Here is a 24,046-nt window from a genome sequence, read left to right as displayed (position 1 = left end):
GCTAATTCTCTCCTGCAGAAATGATAACATACCAAACCCCGGCAGAAATGATAATAGAATTGTGATTAATAATAATTAATAATAATAATAATAATAATAATAATAATAATATAATAATAGAATAATAATAATAAAAATAACTGGTATTAACCAGTAACATCCACTCTTGAGTTTATACACTTTCCAATAAAAATAATTCAACATTCAATTTTGATTTGGTTTTGTGGTGAAAAAAATGCCACAAAATTTCTTCTTGTGTGCCTTGTGTTACAAAAGCATTTTTCTATCCTCATTGACATCTTTCAAAAGATATGACCTGGCCATTATTGCAAGAAAACAAAAAAAAAACAATATTGACATCTTTCAAAATGCATTTAAATACACCAGAATGGGGGCGTTATAGACAAAAAAGGTACATGCATTACAAATAACAGGTAGCGTGCATACTGTCATCATTTTGAGCCGCGCAACAAACAAAACAAAAAAATACACAACTTTCCTTCTGTTATGCTTTCCCCTCCATCATTGCATCTCTAACACACAAACGCTTATCGGGGAGCGGCGTAAGTAGGATAGTGCATACAGTAAGTTTCTGCGTGTTCTCCGGGCTCCGAGGGGTGCATATATCAGTTGCATCCGAAAACGAAACTAATTACACTGATTTATGTTGCTATTGTGCATTGTTTTCTTGCACTCTTTTTGGGAGGTGGACGGTTGGGAGTGAGCGCACTTTTGTTGGTCTCTCTTTCATTGCGCGGGATTTTATGGATCCGAATGTTTGTTGGTGTGTACGTTTGACCAAGTACATTTCATGTGTATATGTGACTGTTGTGGTTGTTTTTTGTTGTGTCCAAACCTTTCTTAACCTGGCATCGCTTTGCGTTTGGATTTATTTCTACGTACAACGTGAAGCGCTGACCTCGGACAGTTCTCGCTCGCCAATACCGAGTGGGAAACCATGGGGAACGCCAACTGGGAGGGGTATGCAGCACATGATAACAGCAGCGCAAGGACACAAGGAGACGCACACCATACACACAGAGTGAAGAGCTTGAGATGCGCACCATACCATAGTGCATTGCACACGTCGTCCACCATCGCGTCGAACGAATCCGTGCTGCTGGTGGACTGGATGCAACGGGGAGAGAGAGATAATATATTCTTTTATGTTCCTAGCAGAGGAAAACAAAATTAATTCAGATTCACGTGACGCAACTCTTGCTTTCTTTGTTCTTCACAGCCTAGCCTGATGGCCATTATAGTGTATCCATCTTGCCATGCATCTGTACTTTTTTATTACGGTCACTGTTGCTGCTGCCACCAGCTACTGCTGATGCTCTGTTTTTTTTTTTTTCAACCCATCCCCCACCATTTATGCAGGCGTGCATTTCGTTGTCGTTCATGGGAAACGCTCAAAACGATGCAATACTGACAGGCAAAGGATCGTGGAAGATTGAGAGCGAGCGCTAGTGGGAGCTATTTATGGTAACCATGATATAAATTCCACTGCCAAAATGCCATTTACCAGCGACGTTCGCCACTGCGACGCAGGACCTTTAACGGCGTTGCAGAAGGTGGAAGCGGAGTCGAAGGAGATCAGCCAATTCCGAGAGTAATGGGCATCCATTCTTCTATCCGTTTGGAGCCTCACGGTTGGCAGTTCGGAAAAGCACGCCCTCTTCAACTGAAGCCAGACCAACGATGGCAGCCTTCAATGTTGGCGAGCCTGCAACGATCACGACATCGAACGAAGAATAACATTAAGGCCATTTTATTAAGAGCAGTACCAGTGAGTACGACGAGAACGAAACATTGTAACTGCCATTGTTCTGTTGACAGTTCATATGTTTAAAACTTTTGGCTTTGCTTCTGGCGAACGTTTTTCAGGCATTCACATCTTCAGACATCATGTTTTCCACAACTTTGAGAAATATTCACAAACTTGAGTCACAATAAAACATATATTTTGAGTGTTGCAACTTGTTCCTAAACATAGCGTAACATCAGTGGCTAATCAGGCACCTCCAGGATAGTTAGCAACAGCTGAGGAAAGTAAATTGCATTCAAATTTAACTAATTTTTCCGATCTCGTCCAATCTTGATCGGAAGCCGCCCGTCTTCAGCAGAGTATTCCAAAAATTCCGTCAAAACATTACCTGTCTCCGATAAACCCACCAGATAGTGCCCGGAGCAAACAATCCTCCATCAAAAGGTGGCCGGAACGGGGTTGCCATGGCTAGTGCCATCAAAAGTTCTCCATCCCGCTGTAATTCGCAGGGACAAATGTAATTAAAATCCTTCCGAACTATGGCACCAGCCGGATGGGAACGGAGATTTTGTCTATCTTCACCATCTTCGGGCTAATTTCAGCGTGACGCTAATTTTCTTTTCTTCTGTTTGTCCATTAAAACGCGAGTGTGTCCCTAGGCGGGCTCGGGAAGATGGTAGATTCTAGCGCACAATCCTTTTCTCTTTGGTCCATTGTCTTAGACAGCTACTGGACGAGCTTTTCAATTCTGCTTTCATGAGCACGGTGCGCTTTGTCGGACATTGTCGCAATGATATTTTTGTTTTAGTTTTGGTTTTATTTCTTCCGCTCGGACCAGATTTTAGATGCTGTGATTTATCCGAGCAGTACTAATGTTGAATTTCTATTCCATCATCTCACATCTCCCCATTTGGCTTTGATGATATAATCAAAGACCTATCTACAACATTTACTGACATTTCCCTGTTTGAAGGGTATTATATTTGGCTACTGATCTTTCTACTACAGAAGAAATTTTCGATTTGGTGCAAGGTGGCCATTAACCTATTTATAAAATTACCTTTTTATTTAGTCGCATGGATATCCGCTTCAAAGTGAATTCAAACTCAAATAGAACATTTCAATGTGCATGGCTTCTTCCTCGTCCAAAATCATGGATACTGCTAAGCTAAACTAACTAAACGTTAAAGTTAATTGATTTGATGAGGTATACTTAATAAAAAAAAACCCAGGTCCCATGTCATTTAGCCTTTGTAGTCAAGCATACATACACATCCATACTCACCCAAACCATGGCTCATCAGCCTGGTATCTTACTATGTTCGTTTGTCGTCAGTTCCTTCACGGGACTTGATTTCCTCGGAGTATCCTCATTTTAATATCCTCGTATTATAATTAGTGATTCTTTTTTTTCCTTGTCGACACGAAACACTCTTCCTTCTCCTCCGGCATCCGTTTCATGTCAGTTTAACCATCGATCGATATACAACAGTTCCTTGCCGGAGACGTCTCAAGCTTTTTGCCTGTAGTAGGATGTTATTTTTGCTTCTTCTTGTTGTTTCCTATACCAAGTGAAATATATTTTATTGAACTTTTTTTGTGTGTGTTCTCGCTTTTGTCATTATGATTCGTTCCATTCTCGTGACGTGATGCCATCATGTCAGTGTCAATCATTTAAGTCTCTTTAATCACCTTTCACCCTCCGTCAAAACGGACAAACCATTGCAGGGTGAACAATGTCAAAGAACAACAAGGCTAGCGCTTGGAAGAAACGTTAGAGAACACAACCGTCCCTGTCCAGTCGATCAAACCGTTAAAGACATCGAAGGCGCAGCGAAAATAGCAGAGCAGAGCTGATGACTTTCGGCTTAATTAACATCATAAGACCCCACATTGCTTGGGAATGAAAGGTATTAGCAAAGGGAAAAAATATCTACACTGGGAAAATCCACAACGGTTTCACGTCACGTCATTGGCGCAAACTAGTGGGCAAAGTTTTACTACTATCGTTCAAAAAACGCTTACGAAAGAATTGACATCATTACATTAGCGAGGGATCAAATATTTAAACCAAACTCGTCGGCAAATCTAGCGTCAATACACAGCCACGAGCCTACGGAATGCCCGTCCGGGCATCAGGTTCCCGTTCGTAATGTTCACAACCAACCCGACCAATATTTTCTAACCGAGTTAAACAGATAAAAGTAAGGCCAGAATTTCTAGCCCTTTTATTTCTTTGTTCCATCATTTCCGTGCAGTTGGGACGATGTTTTGGAGGGTTTTAACTTCCGTATTTCCTTTCGCTATCGGTGATGGCGCGAATTATTTCCGCGCGTTAATTTTCTCCCTGGCGCAGAGACTGTGTAAGATATGCTGCGTTCAAAGTTTACAAAGGCAAAAACCCTTTTTCTTCATTTGCCAGAGCATTCGCACAAGACAACGACGGATCGTTGGCGGGTTTCGGTGTATATTTCTGCTGCTGACAACTCGTCTCGTCTTATCCGGATTTGAGGAAATGGTTTTTTTTTATTGTTCGCCGTTTACTTCTTCAAAAGCAAAATGAGAAAAATTGCTTCAAGTCATTTAAAATTTTAAATCAAGGTTTAAAACACTTTCTTAACCTTCATGTTTTGATGTGATTTTACTTTAATAACTATTTTATAAAACAAATAACTATTTTAAATTTTAAAACGTGTTCATGCCGATTCTTCGTTCATTTGTTTTTAAACAACTCCGTACTATCTCCAATTTCCCAGCAAGTTTCCGTTAAAAATTTCCCGCATTTTTGGTTTTAGTCCAAATCATTATGCTAAGGTGCATCGTTATGGTCACTTGAAGAACAAAAATCCATACAAAAAGTTATAAGAATTTTTTTTTTAATTCCATATGACTTAAATTCTAAAAAGAACGCTATAATTGTGCTCATACCGGTCCATCCAAACGGTTCCCACTCAAAACAAAATCGTATCGAATTATTGATATCGCTTTTCAGCCACGACGATTGGAAAGTCCACTTCGAAGCTGCATTATTGCAAAATAACAATCACCAGCAACGATACCAACTTTCATCCATTGCACTATTAGCACACTACGACCGCTAGCCACCCTGCTATGTGCCACTGCCTTGGTTCTCAGCAAAGGGAAGCCACTCAGACACTACTCAAGTGCAGCAGGACGCGAATCCTCAACCCGCGCAATGTAGATAAGCGGAGTGGGAAAACAAACATAAAATCTATACCATTTAGTCGACCAAATTGTCAAACTCTGAAGGTTTCGCTCTTACCCGGTTCAGGAAGTGCCAAGGAAAACCCAATCGACACCGTTCGTGCAATTGAAAGACATTCGCAAAACAAAGGTCTCATACAACCGCTTCATATGACGCTGCTAAAAATTGCTTCCGCAGTGAGCTTCATAAGATTTTGAAAGCTTTTCTTTCAATCACCAGCCGTTCGAGTGGGGCGAGCAGGACAAGCGTGTCGTGGTAGCCTTCTCTTCACGGTTCATGGTAAGCTACGGACGGATCAATGAAAGTGTCCGATTCGTGCTTGAGGTCCCTTAGGAGGACTAGGTACGAAAGAGGCGGTGCAGAAAGTATTGCAATTAAACCACTAATTAGTAAAAGATAAGAAGTATCGAGCGAATCTGTCACCAACAGTCTGCTTGATTTGGTTTTTCGTTCTCAGAAGAGTAAGGAGTGGTTGATTTTTGTTTTAGTAGGAATATCGAGAACAGTGCAAAAAAACAAGATCGATTGTTACCTTGAGCATTGGGAAGGATATACTGAGAATTAGCGGTATGTAATTGGTTTGATAAAGTGGATATTAAACATGATTATACCATTGTTTTAAGAGCCTACCTGAAAGAATTCGATTACATTTCTTTTTTACGTTTATTTGTACATCTCCGTTTGATCAACTGTTTAGAAGGATTCATCATGCTCAACAACTTACAACAGCTTATCAACATATGAAACCTTTCATCGTGACATTAGTCACCATAAAACCGTCTGCTCTCTTCGTTCTTCCCATTTCCCACCCATTAGCAACTCCCATCTTGGTGTTAGTTCAATCCCGTCATGAACCCGTCCGTCGCGATGACGTCCCAATCGATCAGCAGGCAACAAATCAGCAAACAATCCAACTTCTATCTGATTGACATCGTGTTATTAAACCAAACGTCGAAGTCATTTGTTTCATTTTCATTTCGTCACTCGTGTGTCTTTACGATTTCTGGGCTCGAACGATATACCCGTGAACGCACTCACATCTTTTACACAATCCGACCAACGTTTGATCCGACTGATGAACGCTGATGCTGCCAACGAGTTTGCCCGAAACCTAACTGATTTTCCCGTGAACTGAAGGAAACTGATTGGGAGGATTCGGAATGGGGAGAAAATTATCCAAAAACCCCGAGAACCGTAAAGACGTCGAAGACGACGAACGAATGAGCTTCACTTTCCGATTTCGTTGCTTCCTGCTGATATGCGACACTTTCCACCACCTGAGCTCGGTTCCATCGTTTCCTCCTCCGGGGTCCTCCGTACCCTGGCTGTTTCCTTCACTTCGTTCACCATTAACGTTGCCGTCAAACTCGACAACTTTTTCTCCACCAGCGTTCCACGCCTGCTACCGGGGGAGCAACACGGGCCAAACCAAACCATCGATTCGGCGACAGAAGCATTCCGGCTTCAGCTTTTCGCTCGACAAAGAAGAAAGAGTGCTGTACAGTTTTCTAATTAAAATCGATCAATCTCATTCTCTGCTCATGTAGATCTGTCTCGTTTTCATTCGTCCTGCTGCCAGGCGTCACAGCCGCCCATCACTACCACAGCATCCTTAGGTGTCTGACCTCACCCAACCTGTCTCGCACTGCCTCTCCCACCCATCTCCCATTCCGGAGTCACCACCGATTCGAGGGCAAATTCAACCAGCAGCAGCACAGCGCTTGCCTTCATTTCCCAATGGCCCCAATCGGTGGGTGGGTTTGGGTTTTTGGGGTGGGTGATAAAAATTGTGTGGAGATGGAGGTGATTTTTCCAGACTCGTCCTGTCTATCATTCCGTACTTAGCTGTCGATATCGATAAACGTCTATTCCATTCCGAAAGAGTTCGACTCCCGGTGCGCACCCGGTTCCGCAACGACGGGGCTGGGAAGCTGAAGCTTACCGGAAAAGGTTTATGTGTCTCTCGAGCGTCAATCGGAAGCAACGCGAGAAGAAATGTGTGCATCAGTAGAAAAGTGAGCCAAAATGAGAGAGAAAGCGAGAGAGAGAGAGAGACATGGTAGCAAATTTATCGGCTATACTTGACGGAGGAGTATCCGGAACGGTGCTCCGGTACAACCCGGACGCAGCAAGGAAAACTTTGCCCGCTCATCGGATTGAACGGAGGGGGTTGGGTGGGTGGTATGGGGGCGCGTGCGGGTTGTGTTCATGTGACAGTTTCGATAGGACATCATCCGTATCTGTCCAGCGGAAGACAACGATGGTCAGCTTATGTGACTAACGGTTCGGACAGGGATTGGATTGAAGTCCCGTACCTTACGGGATCAGGCACATGCTCCTTCCTTTCTTTCTCACCTCCATCCAATCCATCCACTCGGTGGATCATCATCTTTTTCCGCTTCATACAACAATGAGACAGCAATCAAATGACGAATCATTCACACGATGGACAAAGACAAAGGGACACAAAGTAGACTCTTTGGGCTATGATGGTACAATCGATGCAGTTCTTGTCCATGTCATAGGATGTACTCCTGACAAACAACACACACACACACACATACAGGCCTGCCCAATGAATGGCACCGTGCTGGTGCATAAATTCGAGTTTATGTTTAATTACGCTGTCCACCCATTCCTTTCCATCTTCTTCCGAATAAAAGCGGCAATGGGAGAGACATCGGAAACGATGCAATTATCCTTCGACATGGTGACATTTTATTGTTTTTACCTTCATACATTTCTTTTTCTTATGCCCTTTCCCAGCCCCAAAACCATTACCATCGGGGCATTCTTTTATCGATCGGGTTTCACGCGCACTGGTGAACGTTCCGGGTGCCATTCGGAACAACAATAACTGCAAACAAAAAAAAAACACCCCTGTGCACTTTTCGAAGGATGAGCATTATAATTGCTCGAGGATTTTTATGCTTCTTTTGCGCTCGCAAACTGCGAATGGTTGACAGCCCATTTAATCAACACTACGATTGTTGTTATTAACCGTTGTCATCATTTTATTTCCCTCCAGGGCGAATCGGCCAAGAAAATGATTATTTGTGCATCAGGCGAACAGCAAGCAATTCAAATCGGTTTTGCTGCTGAAGTCGATGACATTTACACGTTTTTATAGCCACTGCAGACAACTGCATCGCCTCGGTCATCATCATCAAAAAGATATTAATGCATATTAGTGTTGCAAGACTCCAGGTGACATATTGAACCTCAGCAATACATTAAATTTAATAAACGTTAATTACACATATTTACAACTTCCCCACTACCAGTTCAAAGCCACTATAAAAACACTTCAGGTCAAAATTTCCCATTTGGCAAAATTTCATCACAAAACAAAACTAGCGTGCCGAAAATCGATCATGCCGTACATCAACAATCACGTAGTAATGGTGAAAAATCACTGCTGTGGAAAAGTTACCACCGGACCGGGTCTGGACAGTACGTGCTCTCGTACCAGCGTCCGGGCTGTCCGTTTATGCTACCGGCCCATTCAGTGTCGGTGAAAGCCCCTGTGAGAATTGAAATCTCCAACACATCGCTCAATCGTTCACTTTCCACCTCGCTCAATTGATCTATATCCATTCATTCCCATCCGCTCCCTAGAAGGCTGACCTCACCATCATTCCCACTGTTCCATCGAAAATCGGACCATTCTCCGCTCAAACAGTGGCCAATTTTAACCATCTCCCTAAAGTACACCGCAAATACTTCACCATCAGTGCACATCACCCCCACCAACCAGTTGCCTAGTCTCGTGTCTCGTGTCCGGCGCCATCCATCCATCCACGTTTTGCACGAAAAAAAAACTCGGGAGGGTTGGCTAACGGGGTTTGAAATTTTATAATATTGATAAATTACAAACGAAATCTCGCCAGGCTTCACTTGCCCGTGCACTCCGCCCCAAAAGACGACGAGTGCTTCCGGGTTGCTGGGGTGAGGAACGTTCAGGGCTGCAGACGGATTACCCATCGGAAAAATCACTCCACACCAATCCGTTCGGGTTGGTGAACCCCAAGTGTCTACGTAACTGAGGGTGTGTGAGAGAGAATGAGTTTATATATATGAAGACAAATTTTCGACAAAATTCCAACTAGCCGGGAAAACTATTTCCTACGAGACTTCGGTCACTCGCATCCACTCTGCACCTTTGTGCAGCATGTGAACGTGTGGCGCCCAATATTGTGGTCCAGAGAAAGTGGGTGTAGAGTTATAAGCTTGGGGAATGATAAGTTCAACAACATTCGTTTTGCCAAGAGAAGATCACGGCCACAGCTTACCGGTAGCGAATGAATTTTCATTCGTCTACCACTCGACAAGTTTTCAGTGGTTCGATTTTTGTTTTCCTACGCCCTGAATTGCCAGAAGCAATTCGTCTTCCGCTGCGCTGTAACTAGTTTCTAACTCTGTTTCACCCACTTTGCCACCACATGGCATTCGATGCAATTGCACACTTTTCAAAATTTCTCAAACCATTCCTTCCTTCCCGTTTTTTCGCAGATGAACTCGAGAATGTTGGCGTTGAAGGACCGGACAGCAAAGATGTGTTATCCGTTGGATCGGTTAGTCCATCATCATCAACCACTCCTCCACCGACGATCCCGACGGTTCTGCCATCTTCACCTTCGACCAACCTCAGCACACCCATTGAATGTAAGGCATTGCCCAGCGAAATAACCCGAACCCGATCGTCTTTGGCAATATCTTCAATTGGTTCTCAATCCTGCTCACCACCTCCGACACACACCACAGCACTAACGAGGGAAGGGTCTTCCGTGGCCGCCGGAGCCGTACAAATACCGGAGGTCAACGAGAGGATACCCGGACCATCAGCAATTCAGTCACAGTTGATTGATTCGCATGATGATGTGGAGCATTGCATTCCTGCCACATTGATCCATGACCCGTTGACCGGCCACCATGCTGAACAACCACGGTAAGTCTATAGTGTTTGTGCACCTGCAACTTACCCTAGGATGCATTTGAGGCGAAATATACGGAAAACACTTTTTCACCATTTCCTTCTCCCCCTTTTCCTCGGGCCGAGTCCTTCCCACCCCTCTCTACCATCACACAATACAGGACAGTGCAAACGGTTTACAATGGGTTTTACACGGTTCTGTTTTAGCCTAGAGAATGGCGCTACACACGAAATCCTTCCCTTACCGTTTGGTCTTTGCTCGCCAGGGAAGAGTTCATCTCACCAAAACCGGAACAGTTGTGAGAAATTGCATTCATTTCACATTTTCCTCCTGAGATTTATGTTTATGTAACGGTCGCAAGCTGCACCAGGCGTGGTTGGCGGATGTAAGTTTTTCTCATTTTGTTTGATCGGGTTTACGATGTGCCCTTTGGTCAATATGAACTGGGGTAACATACGACCCCCTTTTCGATGCTTTTTCGTTCGATCAATGAACCTCCACAATCAATAGACCAATCGGCTTATATGATGAGCAAAATGCCATCTTCTTCAAGACGTACATCTATTGACACTGATATTGGAGCTAGCATTTGTTGGTAATCTTCCCAACCGTAACTTCGACATCCAAGAAAATAACTCAAACATCGAATAAAGTGCTACAAAACCAAGTTGTATAAATGTAACCAGGCCTTGTTCTCACCTTAAACTCTCATTTGCTGTGCATTAACCTTCTTGGGTGAAAATAATACTGCAAAACTGCCCTTCCACCCAACCGGTGTGCATTCTCGTGGTTAATCTGTTTCTTTTCATTGCTGTCAACTCAAACGCTGGAGTGCACCTGGTTGATATGCTTCACAACAGCCCGTATCTGTCAGCCCCGGGTTTCAAGTTTTCTAATTATGTGACACATGACAACCTTACATACATACACACATACACGTTCTATCAATCACTGTCACTTGCTAGAAGCATTAGAATGGACATTGAAATACCGCAGCAATGAGAAGCACACGGCCGGCCGAGTGTTTGCAGACGCCGGGACCCGGTCCCGGTTGAAATGAAAATAATTTACAACGCTGCATATACGTACACCTCCAGTTAGCCGGGTTGGCACATAATGTGAATGACAAAGTCATTGCGGTTAGCGAATGGTGGAGAGGCGGCTACGAGGAAGGGTGAAAGTGTCCATGCAGTGACCGAACCGTAGATACTAACCAAACATGGGTTAGCAAAATGAATTGTAATTTTCGCCAAATAATGTACAACAGGCGTTCTACCTCCCTTCGTACACGTAGATGCGTTATAATCCTTTTCAAACGATTCTTCCCACTGCTGGTCAACATTTTTCACGCTGACACATTGCCGAAAATCCATTACCACCTTCTCCTCTAAAGCCCTTCGCTCCCTAATCGGACGGATCGTGATAGAATCTTTTTGGATTATTTGTCACAATTGTCTGTCACACATTAAATGAGCAAAATGGGGGGAGGAGGGAGCAAGTTCCTTGATACTTCATCGGTCCCAATGGTGTACGTCATATTCTATCAGCATCCAGACATATTCTGCTCCAGCTGATGAGGATGCCAGGAAAGGTCAGCTTATTGTGTTGGAAAATTACTCCTAAGTAGAGAGGGTTATAGTCGGGTTAATGGTGAGTTCGTAGTAATTTAGGAATGGCTACAAAAGACGCCTCAAAGTTGAAAAGGATTTTGATGATGTTCTCTAACCTGCATATATTGCCAAGGAATTCTAGGATCAGGCAAACAATTATATGCTTACATGTCTATTATTTAAGCCTGTGTTAAAAGAGTGTATAGTAATTATGCATGAAGACTGTTATATTTCGCAAAGTATCCCTTATGCAACGCAACTCGATCTATTATATTCCAAAATAATGGTTCGATTCTAGAAAACACTTTTCCACCTTTTATAACCAATATTCTTTTCGCATGTATTGATCAGCAGTCGAACAGTGAGCGATGATGGATAGCACTCTGTCAAGTGGTGAATGATTTAGCAAAACTATTCACCTGAGCGATCCTATTGCTTCCTTTCAATCCAGTTGACTGTTGCGCTCACACTTCAGGAACCCTCCCCGTGACTTATTACTCTTCCGATGTTAAGATTGTGTCCCCTGCTCCCGATGACGATGACGTTTCTAGGCGTTTCTTTAGTTTTTCAACCTCTAATCGAACCGACGCACGGTAGCATTGATTCAGGCACTGGGTTCTGGTGCTTTTACCTTACGGCGTTATACCTCACAACCCGTCGAAACCCTCAACCGGACACACAATCGATCCATCCTATCGCAGGCCGAAGCGGGATGATCAATTACTAGCATTGATAAATATTTTCCGAACCAAATTGAAATCCTTTCAGCGGTTCACGAACAAAACGTGCAGTTTGGTGTTGGTGGAAAAAAAAGTAACAACTCCTTGGCTGGCCAGATCGTTTCCCGACGCACGAAGTGCACGATGGATGGTCGATCCTGCCCGCTATGGATCATAATGTGTCAAGTCATGGCCATATGTTGCCGGTGCCACCCATCAACGGCCTCTTAGTGAAACCCCGGTAGACAGAGCAAACGTGATAAGTGGATTTTGGATGAGTGACAATTTTGGGACACCTTTTCTCGGTGGCGGTTTGCCTTTCTCGGCTGCCACCGTAAGCGTCTTTCGAACATCATCAATTTTCTCAATTTTCCTTGCATTTTCCCCATAGCTTTCTCGCAAAGGTGTGTGAAGTGAATGGTGCAATTGATTGACTAATGAATACCAAATACGGTCATTTTTCATTTTTTTAAGGAGAATTCCTTTTTGAAGTTGCAAACTAAAGTTGACGACCAACGTATTCGTCAGCTTGATCATCGTTTTTTGAAAAAAAATAAATTTGATGTATTAGTGCCAACTACAAATTGTTTTAAATTAATAACATTTACAACTACACCACACTTGAATGAATGAAATATTCATAAATAGAAGATGTGGGTTTTCGTACATGCTGAATTTTTCCCTAATTAATCGACATTACTTCGTCCCAACACTGTCCTACTCGAAGTTGCAGTCCATATAACTAACCCTATCCAGAACCATCGCTAACCCCACTAGCTGCAACATGTTTGTGGCCCCAAAATGTAAACGAACGAACCAAATCACCCACACCGCAAACAGCACGACCCAAACATACAAACCTGTCCACTCACCCTGCCCATCCAACCGTGCACGTACGAAATGCGAAATGATGGAGAAAAACCCATCCGTCCGAGCTAGTTGCAGGGACAGCGACCGGGTACAGAAAAAAAAGAAGGTGATGCTTTTCAATTTGAGTTGATTGATAGGTCGATTGATGGATGGATCTGGACGGGCTGACTGACAGTGTTATTGAGTGCTAAACATTCTCAATCAAACACAGACAACCAAAAACCGCCCTACTGATCTCCAAACCTCGGGGCACGCCAAAAGCGGTATGATGGTGCGTTTTTTGCCCCCGGAATGGTATTTCTCGGTTTGGGCTTTTTTCCGGTTACGGAAAGCCATATGGTGTGCTAATTTTTTGGGCAATCTCTATTCCAGTAGCACGCTGATGTCGAACATCAACGAGCGTGGTACGGTAAACCAGCCCGCAAAAACAAAAAAATGCGCAAAAATTATTGCTTCGCTGTAGTCAAAGCGGAATAGGGAAGAAATAAATACTGATGCACATCGCACTGTGCGGCCTTGAATGAAAGCGAACCTTTTTTGCAATGGTGAAATTTATATTGATGATGTTCCTTTTTCGGGGATCGTTGGTTCGCTTTAGCGAGGTTGCAATGAATATTAAGGATTTTAAATGATTTTGTACCTTTCGTCATCTGCAAGCGATGTTGCAAGTCATTCGGAAACTCTTCAACGGCATTGATTTGTGTTCTGTTGAATTAACAATAATTAACTAATGTGTGTGGATAAGCTACTTTAAGCGTAGTTAAAGCATTACAATTTTATGAAAGTGATTTATATTTTTATTCTCCTCAACTCGTAGAAAGAATTAAAATGTAACCAACTCTCTTAGACGAACTTGGTTTATAAAAATTTTAAAAATTCCAATAAAATTCCCTGTTTAATATTCATTGTTAGTTATCAATGAATCGGATTTCCGATTCAAGCTTATTGGCGAATTCTACAGGGGAGCTTTCTTACGAAATTTGCAAACAGGGATGCCAAATCTGTACAAAATTATTGGAGAAAAATATCTTATAATAAACGTTGACATGTAGGTACTTCGGAATTGATTTAATATTTGAATAAAAAATGTCCTGTGAAATAATTTACGTTTCTTACGTATTTATTTCGTATAAGGGATAATATTGGCAGCAAACCTAAGATAATCGAGGAAATCCAAATTACACGAATTGTGGTTTACTTCTCAACAAAAACTTCCAAAATATAAATAAACATATAACCGACCCTCTTAAATTAAAGTGTTTGAAATAGATTATAGCTATAAGAACTTCGAAATTTATAAATAATCTATCACATATTCGTGTGCTCTATCTTATGATGTTTCTAAAAGTTGTATTATGATTTACTAAAAAAGAAACTATGGTTCGGTGATTTGATGTCACATGCAGGTTTTGGTTAGTTTGACTTCTGGAGCGTTTGATAGACTCATTTTCCCCTTTCCACCAAACAGCTGGAATCTTACGAACTTTAAACATATTTCTTAAAACTTCGAGGACGACAAGGAACATATTTTTCATTGTATATTAAATTAGCACCACGAATAGCTGATTGCATCCATCTGCAACCGGAGGAAACATGTTCCTGTGTGACCTTCGACTGTCTCCCAACGATGACACTTGATTTATGTCCAACACAAAAGCCCTACATTAGGACTTGTGCTTGTCCGTCTCTTTACCCTAAAGGAAAAATGCACGGGAACGGGTCCTTCTCGAATGTCCTTTTCACTTCACTCGGCATCTCGGGACTCGGCAGCAGCCTGACACTGAAAGTATACATCACACGACTTTTAACTGTGACGCAATCGGACGCCATCCAAGGCTCATCCTTGTCAGTCGAACGGAGATCGTAAATCATCAAGTGACAAACCCGACAACCACACACACACGCACATGCACGAAAAAAGAGAAAGTTTTTCCCATTCCGCCTGTCCATACCTGCCCAGCGGGAGAAATGAAGCGAAGCAAACAATGCACTTCGGGGACAGTTTTGCACCCCATACTGCAGTACAGTCAATGGCTGTGGAATGTTTTTGAAAATTATTCACAGCAATTAATCTCACGCACAAACCGAACCGAGACAACAACTTTTAAAAAAACCCCAATAACTCATTGTCCGTATGCAAAAGGACATGCCAGCACATAGCTGCTTGTCGCTGTACGCTAGCAACACATTATTCTAAAGTCTTCAACGTTGGTGTGTTCTAATTCCATGCGTTCGCATGCGTTCACTGCTAAAGGAAATAATAATTTACATACAAATCATGCATCCTTCGTTTAACTTGACAAGCACCGACGAAACAGCCCGTCCGCTCGAAGTATTATTCACCCAATGGCTAGTACTAAGCTACTGCCATACAAGATGCAAATTGCAATTGCATTTACTGCAACTCCTCCAGCCCTGTCTCGATCATTCCCGTCTGGCACTAGCCTACTGTTTCCAAACCCCGACAACAACCCCGGAGGTTGAGATCGCGTCGAGCGAAAGAGTGAGCATGCTGTGCTGTTCGGAAGACTTTCGGCAAGACTTTCTTAATTCACGTTGACGTCTAACAGACAAAACATCTTCCGTCCATCATGTTGGCTATTGCGTTTTGCCATTTGCATTCCATCTTCACGGCGCCCCTCCACGATCACCCCCGGGGAAAATACTTTGCCATTGTTTTAATAGTTTCAGAGCGGGCGGGAGAGTGAGATCGTTTGCATCTGCAGCATTGTCACCTTCCAGCTGGCCATCGGACACTTCCGCACCGGTCTGGGTCAGTCAGGAGTTTTGTAAGTTTTAGGCCAGCGAGTCGGGCTTGAGCTTGCAGATGGCCTGTTACCCTGTCTACGATGTCTTCTGTCGCTTGTCTTACAGCGTTGCACAAAAGAGACACACCTTAACCTGGACAACTGACGGGAAGCATCTTGGAGGAATCCATTTCACAATGAGCGGCAGTGCACGATGGTCCGCAGCGGCTGCCGACATTGGCAGGGTATGTATTTAGCTGCCCATCGCATGGCAAGCAGTATTGCCTCCACAAGATAAAATGATTTCCTTGTTTGCGAGGACTCTTCTTGTCAAGACGTCCTTTAGTATAAGAACGCACCGTTGTTCTAATTCTCGGCGCATGGCTCGATTGTATTTTGTGTGATGTAATAAGAAAAGGCAATTCGTACAATCAAACAAATATTCTGCAGCTTAAAACATGAAAAGCTCATACTTATGAAACAGTAGACAATAGTTTAATAGTTGTTTAGAAAAAATAAACTGTATCCTCAATTTAATACTATTTCCAGGACAACCTGTATCGCGATCAACCGTACGGTGTTTTATTTTGATGTCCAGTAATTGCGGGCGGATAATGGTTCTGTTACACAATGACCAATGACCTTTTCGTTTTGTCAACATTTCTTCCAACACATCACTCACGGAAGCAAGGTTGACCAGTTGTGTGATAAAATATCTGCTGTAACGCGCTTGACAAATAGCGCACAATGAGACACACAGATGGTTTACCCTCATCAACGCGTATTCGCACTCCATTTCTTATTCGGCATGTCAGCAATGATTGTTACAAAGCTCATTGGTGTGTGACATGTTAACAGGTTCTACAGGAAGTTAAAAAAAAACCCTGACAATTAATTTTTGTCAATATACGGCTCATACTAAATTCTGCACAAAATTGATCAGCATTTGTAGCTCTCCAGCAGGAAATAGTCACTCTTATCAAGTGTCATTATGATAACACATTAAAACACAACCACACTTTTGCATTCGGGGAAGATGATGGAACCTTGCCACGTGTTTTAAAAACTTCATTCCATACTAATACTATTGCATTTTATTATCATAAATTCTTATTTTAGCATCTTTTAATTATAATTTATGGTGACCATAACTTACGATTAAAAACTCGTGGTCCAATTTTCCTTCCGTTTCGATTTCTTCCCTGCCCGTTCCCGTTGGTGTTGTGGTACTCTCTTCGGGGTGGCAAGCATAAAGAACCAGTCACTCGGTGTGTGTGTGTCCCGTATGTCCGTACGACGGACGATTGTTTCGTCTTCGTCCGCTCGTCTATCCAACCGTGTCAGGAAACGGCTGTTTGTTATGACTCTATCACCCGTTGGCCCAGCTATTCTTACACTGACGAATACCGCCTTTTCCAGTTGACTCCATGCTTCTTTGGGGGTTCTCTGACTATTATTTTGCAGTACCGTGCATTCGTTGCCCTGCTATGGTCCATGATACGGTAGGTGGTTTATTATGGCTGTGTTTGCGCTATAGTTGCTCGGCATCGAAGTAAAGCTAATAAGCGCCAGTGGTAGGAGTCTTCACATAAATTAATAATTTATCATGCATTGCGTACAGTTAAAATTGCATATAATTTTAACAAAACAGTTGACTTACTTATTAAAGGCTAAAGCACGCATAAATATTTTTCGTCATTTCATGTCATGTAATCAATGAGCTATAATACAACAAATAGCTAATATTAATTATTTTGCACTGCAAACGATGTATTCTTTTTTTGAGTGTGTGTGTGAGTGTGTGTAGGTGATGTCCTCCTCTCCCAATAACATTGTAAGTGATGTAATGTTTTACCGCAGTGGCACAAAACTACTACTTCCTTCCGCATCGCAAAACCCTTCATGACATAAGCTTACATTGAGTACTTTGCCCAATCCCAATGACTTCGACATCTGGCCCACGTTAAACACCATTCAACTATTCCCAGAGCTTAACATCACCCTCAGAATCTTCTAAATATACGCCAATTCTCCTGTCACCTGCCAGTACACTGGATCCAGCTCCTCAAAAAAAAAACAACCTCCCATTCACCACCGCTTTATGTTGAGGATGCGAGGATTTGAAGATTTCTACCCAGCGTCGACTTATACACAGAGCACCGTCGCATTTGCCGCACTTAACGCACCGAACGGCACTGATTAAATCGGAAACTCATTCGTTTAACCCGCACCAGGGCTCATATTTTTCTCTCAAATTCTCTCCAGCGTCAAATTATCTGATAAAATTTATACATTTACCCTAAGCCTCAATCTTGCATTCCCGGTGTCAATGCCGGTGACGGGGGCGCCACTCCTTGGGGCCGCCTCCAAATGTTTGCCGGCATCGGCAAATCGGTCTGATGTTTTTGATAGCGGAACGTCGTACGTGCAGGGTAGTGACACACGGAAGGTTACGCACAATTCGGCACCTTTCGATCGAGGTGTCGACTTGGGTGATATTTTGTCTCCCATTCCAAGCTCATCTTCTTCGCTGGAGTGGGTTTGCACTAGCTCGGCGTTCAATCAGGGTACAGTGATGTGCAAAAATGTAAGCCTAAGCATGAGTAACAAACAAAACCAAGCTCTCGGAGATAATATGTATAAATTTGCTACTAAATATTTAAAGAGTGAATCGTTGGTGTTACAACTATCGTTTCGTTGGCACACACTGTTCGCGGTAGGCAACGACAAAAACTTTACAACCATCACCGTCGCCAACAATACCTACCGCACGCACCGTTACTCAAGCTTAAGGGATTAACCGTAAAGAAGTCTCCGTTCATCTCTGGCTTGCTCACTTACCCATTCGGTTCACTCATTCACTTTCTCACCTTCTTGTCGCCTTGCACACGCGTGACGCGGAGTAGAAAGAGCACCAAAATGGCCACTTCGTTTTTTCTCCCCCGCAGGATCTACCGTCCTTACATCTTGCCGGCCCCCGGTGTGCGGGAGTTGAGGCATGCGGTAGGAGTATTTTAGTCGTCATATTTTATGGATGATAACATCTTTACCACCAGCAAACCCGTCATTCAGTGTGCGGGCAACAACATTTGCTTGGTTATTTGGAGTTTGATCTTTTTCGGCCATCTACCCAAAAAAAGGTGTTTGCCAGCTTTACCTCCGAGGAAAGTAGTGTCAGGTTTTGTTGTTGCCTCGGTATACATGTGTGTTTCAATGAATGTGCTTTACCTGCTTCCGAAGATTGGTGTGTTTTCGAAGCCATCACCTCTCAATTTTACCCTTATATGTGCGCTAGTGGTATGTCGAGGTTCTTTCGATGTGAGCAACTTTTCTTTCAGCAGCCCCCGTAGTAGTGGTCGTAACATAAATACTCCAAGTCAATATGGGATCAGAAATAGTAAGTGCTCTGGGGTGAATAGTTATCGTGCACCTTATTATATCAAAATAGCTACCTATAGCTAGAAGGTATTTGTTTGAACCATCCGTTGTTGTTTTCACTTTTTCACACGAATTTGTTTAGGAGTTTGTGAGGAATAAAGTTTAATGAAATATTTAACAACTCTAAATATTTACCGAACAGTGATATTGCCTTTTAGAATACCTAATCAATCAAAATACAATCAAATATAAAAAATCAAAATGGTAGACAACAATACACAACACAACTAGTTTCAGCCCTTACTCCAATCGTACCATTTTACACCCGAAACGCAAGACTTGCATATCTCAAAGGAGTGCTTACGAACTGCTGCAAATTGTGTTCACACATTATCTGTCGAACATCAAGCCAGAACCACACCAGTGGCGCTATGCGTACGATTAAACGAAATACCACAAACGCTACAATTTACTACTCTCCGTTGCCGACGTATGATTGCCGTTTTTCATTTGGCAACTTACTCTGGTAGCTTCTTGTGTTTTTTTTTCTCAGTTCCCACAATCACCACGATTAATGGAATTCAATTTTGACCCAAGGTTTGTCCGTTGAATCTAGTGCACTAATGTTGCCTTAGAGCCCAGCGGCTCACTAGCGGATGGACAAGCCGATGCCGATGGTTAGGTCGTGACCTTCGTGGTTCCAGCCCCAAACCATCTCATCTGCCGTTCGAAAACATTAGTTTGGTTTTGTGTTTTGCCCCTAATGTCACAACCAGAAGGTGACGAGCGAAAGAATGTTTTACACTCCAGTGTGTCACGGTGGCATGATTTTTGAGGCACAGATTTTATTCGATGTTGTACACCTCCTTTCCCCCCCTCCCAGCTACTACTAAAACCATGATGCACTTTTGGCACTCTTGTCAGTAGTTTAAAAATTCACGGTTTTTTATATTTAACGTTAAAAAGCACAACGAGAAACTTCAACGATGCAAAATTTTGACGCTGTCTTGTCTATACCTATCCGTTTCGGTGCACTGGGCAAGTGCATTAGCTTAGAAAATTGTTGTTGTGCTTTTTTTCTCTCCTCTTTTTTTAATGTGCTATTTTATGATAGTTTTGTGCATTTAGCTCTCCTTGTGTAGCAGTGAACAGGTTAACAGAGTACGGTTCGCGAACGATGGGGAAAATAAAAACAAACATCAACCGGAGTCGTCTCAATCAATGCCACCGGGCAGCACCGTAAAGTCGTACGAATTCTTCGTACTTTGAACGAAAAAAAAATTCACACACACACAAAACACAAAATTAACAATACGATACGGTAACCCCAGTTCCAGTTCCTCAAGTGGTGCATTTTTTCTATCCATTTGAGGTTTTGCAAAAGGGAAGCATAAAAATCTGACACACATCAATAAAACTGGTTCGATTTTTGATAGTACCATCCTTTGAGCCCGTTTTTTTTTTGTATTTGTTCCTCTCCTCTTCCGTCTATTTTGCTTCATTTCAACGGTCGGAACTAGTCTTAGTTCCCGACACCCCGAGTGCTGCACATTTTGCATAATCGTTCGATGAGTTCGGTTAGCTTGGCCTCGGAAAATTGCAAATGCCGCTGTCTATCAGTTTCTTTCACTCCCCCACTCCCCGTAGTCATCATCATTCTCGCCCCCCCCTCCCCCCCCCCCCCCTTCCCACTGGGCATCTCCTGTTTAATTCTCACCCAACTTTCTCTACCCTTCCCGTGCCCATTTCCCTACCCCACGGCCACAAACCATACGCTTTTGTTCTTCTTTCTACCTTCACGGTCCGTTGTCCTTATGATTCGACGTTATCAGTTTGCTGCTGTGCGAATGTATTTCTTTCTTTAGCAAAAAAAAACCCACCACCGTTTCGCTGTCATTTCCGGCCACATCGAAGTCACATCGGTTGCCATCAATTGCCTACTCGTGATTTCGGGGCTGGGGTTTTGTTTTTGGGCGATTGCATTCGCGCGACGCGGGCCAGAGAGAGCGAGATACCTTTTTGTTCCATATCGCGTCACAAACGGTCGGGACCTTTTGTCGGGCTGGTGACAAGACAACACTGTAGGCCTGTCATCAATCAGCTTGCAGTTGCCGTACAGTTGTCTGGTTGAAATTGTATGCTTTTTTTGTAATTAGTATTTCTTTCAATGCTTTTCATATCTTAAGAAATGGGCAGTGCATTGCATAAAACGAAAAAATAAAAATTAAGCGATTATTATTTAAAATTCCTTGAAAATTACGCTGGTGCATTTATTGAAATTTTATTTATTTTTAAAAGACAAAATTCAAACGTACATTTTAACAGCTTTTTAAATCATTCATTACCTACATATAATATAATATTGGTTGTTATTCTTTTGTACATTACACAATGTAAGAAAGTTTTATTAAACTCCGTTTTTAGTTCATTAATCACATTAATTAATCAATAAAAATGCCAATAAAAGGTAATTTGTTGCTCGTGTTATGTTTCAAGAATTCTATAATAAAATGCACTTAGAAAAACATATTGAATCCCTCATTCTTTGTTCTTGATTCTTATCGATAATGTTTTGTTTTATTTTTTCTCAATTATTTTTACAATTTTTCATTTACAATCTTCCAAAAGTTCAACAAGTTCCACGAACATCAACACTATTTGTTTACATCACTTCAATGCTAAAGTTATCTGCTTGCGCTTTCTTAACTGCTATTGCACTTACTTTTAACCAATGTTTATTTTTCACGACAACTGATAAAACCACGTCTAACTAAAACGTATTCATGTTAAACGATTATTATCAAATACCTACCCATGAAACCCATTCCAATTCTTTCGCAACATTCAGTAACAAACAAATTTCACCAACAAAGAGCAATCAAATTTTTTTTAATTTCACTTGCAGTGTTGCTTTAAATGTTCAATATAAATTTTTATTTTACATAATAACACTTAACTTTCCCATACTATCCAACCATCCACTAACTTGATTAATGCTACAGGACTTGAAATGGAGAGACACCGCGTATGAACCTACGTAACGTAATTGAGCGTGTTAAATACTTCATCCTCTTGCATGCATCAAACATAAGTCATACCACTCAAATACCATTTTGCCGAAGAAAAATGTGTTGCAGACATTATTTTTCACGCTCAGTACACAATAGCAAAGACGTACGTTTCATGTGCGGCGCGTGAAAAATTATGCTCAAGGAAAAACTTCCACATTCGGCATTCGATAATTGTGAAAAAGCGGATCGAAAGCTTACAACCCCCAACAATAGGGGTTGCGACAGATGACAATCTCCATCCCCCTGCCAAACGAGGCATTTGTCAGGAGCAATAGAACTAAATTGCTCACGTTTATGGACGTACCCATAAACGTTTACGAGCGATCGCTTTTCGGCTGCTGACATCATAAAAAGCAAACACACACACACACGTATGAGGGTGGATATGCTTTCTTCCCCGCACCCGTACAAGGAGTACGTCATCCAAGGAAGTTTTTGAAGCTCATCTAAATTCGTGACGAGTCGAGCTCGTCAGTTTTGACCGTGGCAATTCCGAGGCGGATTAATGACATCACAATATCTGCCCCACACGCCATTCGAACAGGATCGAGTCATCGATTTCATTTCACCGGGAACTTCCAGAGTTGGACTGTCACCTTTATTACCAAACACACGACGCACTCTCGCTTTGGCCGCTGAATCACCTATCTGACAGAGGGTAAAACCTTTCCATCACCATACGTTAAACACCGCCGTGGAACGCAACACCGCAATGCTACACCGCCCTGCCAACCCGTGTTGGAGATGGAGCATAAAAAGTAATGCTCAATTATACGATTATCGGGGAGCCTTTTTGCTTCGCCCCGAATCGACACGCAAACACACATACACACACACACTCAAAAAGGGGGCTTGAAACACTAAAGGCTAATGTACACGCTGGCTGCTGGCCAGGATGACTGATTGACAAGCACGTTCGATTGAGTAGCACGATGATGATGATGATGACGATGACGGTGGCGATGATGATTTATGCACTGAACGGCCAACACAGCAACACAGCAGGGACAGCTCGTCCGGCGAATCGTCATCACGCGACACATTGCGCGCTTGAAGCTCCACACTGGAATAATATGCTCCGAAATGATCCCATAATTTACGTCCCATCTTTGGCCATCCCGTCGGGTTGGCGGGGGTTGTTTGCCAGCTTCGTGACTTTGCCGGAACCGCTTCAAGGTGTGTGCGTGCGTGGTCGTCTTGCCGAACTGGAAATTCGTGTTCGGGAAATTCACCTTGCGCACGCACCACTTTTTCCACCACCCAGCAAAACCCGTCTCATTCGCGCCGCTGCACCACCATTACAGCGAGCAAGCGAGAAGGCAACAATAACAATAAATTATGAAAACAACATGCAACTCGCATCTGACAGTCGATCGGCCGCATGGTTGTGTGTGTGTTGAGTTTCCCCTGCCCGAGGGATGGGTTTGTGTTGGTGTGTGTTTTGGTACGTTTCGGGAAACCGGTTTGTGACCGGGCCCGGTGGTGAAGCTGTGTGTGCATCACGATTTCCCCTATTTGGCTCCGGATTGCCTGCTATGTACAGTCGATCGGGGGGTAGGGGTTGAACCATTCATCCCCTCCATTAGAATAAGGGTCGTTGCGTGGTGCTCACGAATCCCCTTCCACATCGGAGCGTGTAGCCATGTAGCCCGCCCGTGTCAATGTGTGCTACGATATTGCCCATTCGCCCCACGGCGAACGCGCCACGGTGAAATCTCACGAA

General features: G+C 42.9%; 1 protein-coding gene across 1 annotated transcript in view; it reads left to right on the top strand.

Moving 5' to 3' along the window:
• LOC128715994 (protein tiptop) overlaps positions 1 to 24,046 on the top strand; it is a 130,062-nt gene that overhangs the window by 91,969 nt on the left and 14,047 nt on the right. Inside the window, exon 3 of the mRNA XM_053810915.1 lies at positions 9,507 to 9,942. Within this exon, the coding sequence (XP_053666890.1) occupies positions 9,507 to 9,942 (436 nt within the window). The remainder of the gene's footprint in view (positions 1 to 9,506; positions 9,943 to 24,046) is intronic.

This window comes from Anopheles marshallii, chromosome 3, assembly GCF_943734725.1.
Source record: "Anopheles marshallii chromosome 3, idAnoMarsDA_429_01, whole genome shotgun sequence".
Taxonomy (NCBI): domain Eukaryota; kingdom Metazoa; phylum Arthropoda; class Insecta; order Diptera; family Culicidae; genus Anopheles; species Anopheles marshallii.
This window is presented reverse-complemented; position numbering and strand designations above follow the sequence as displayed.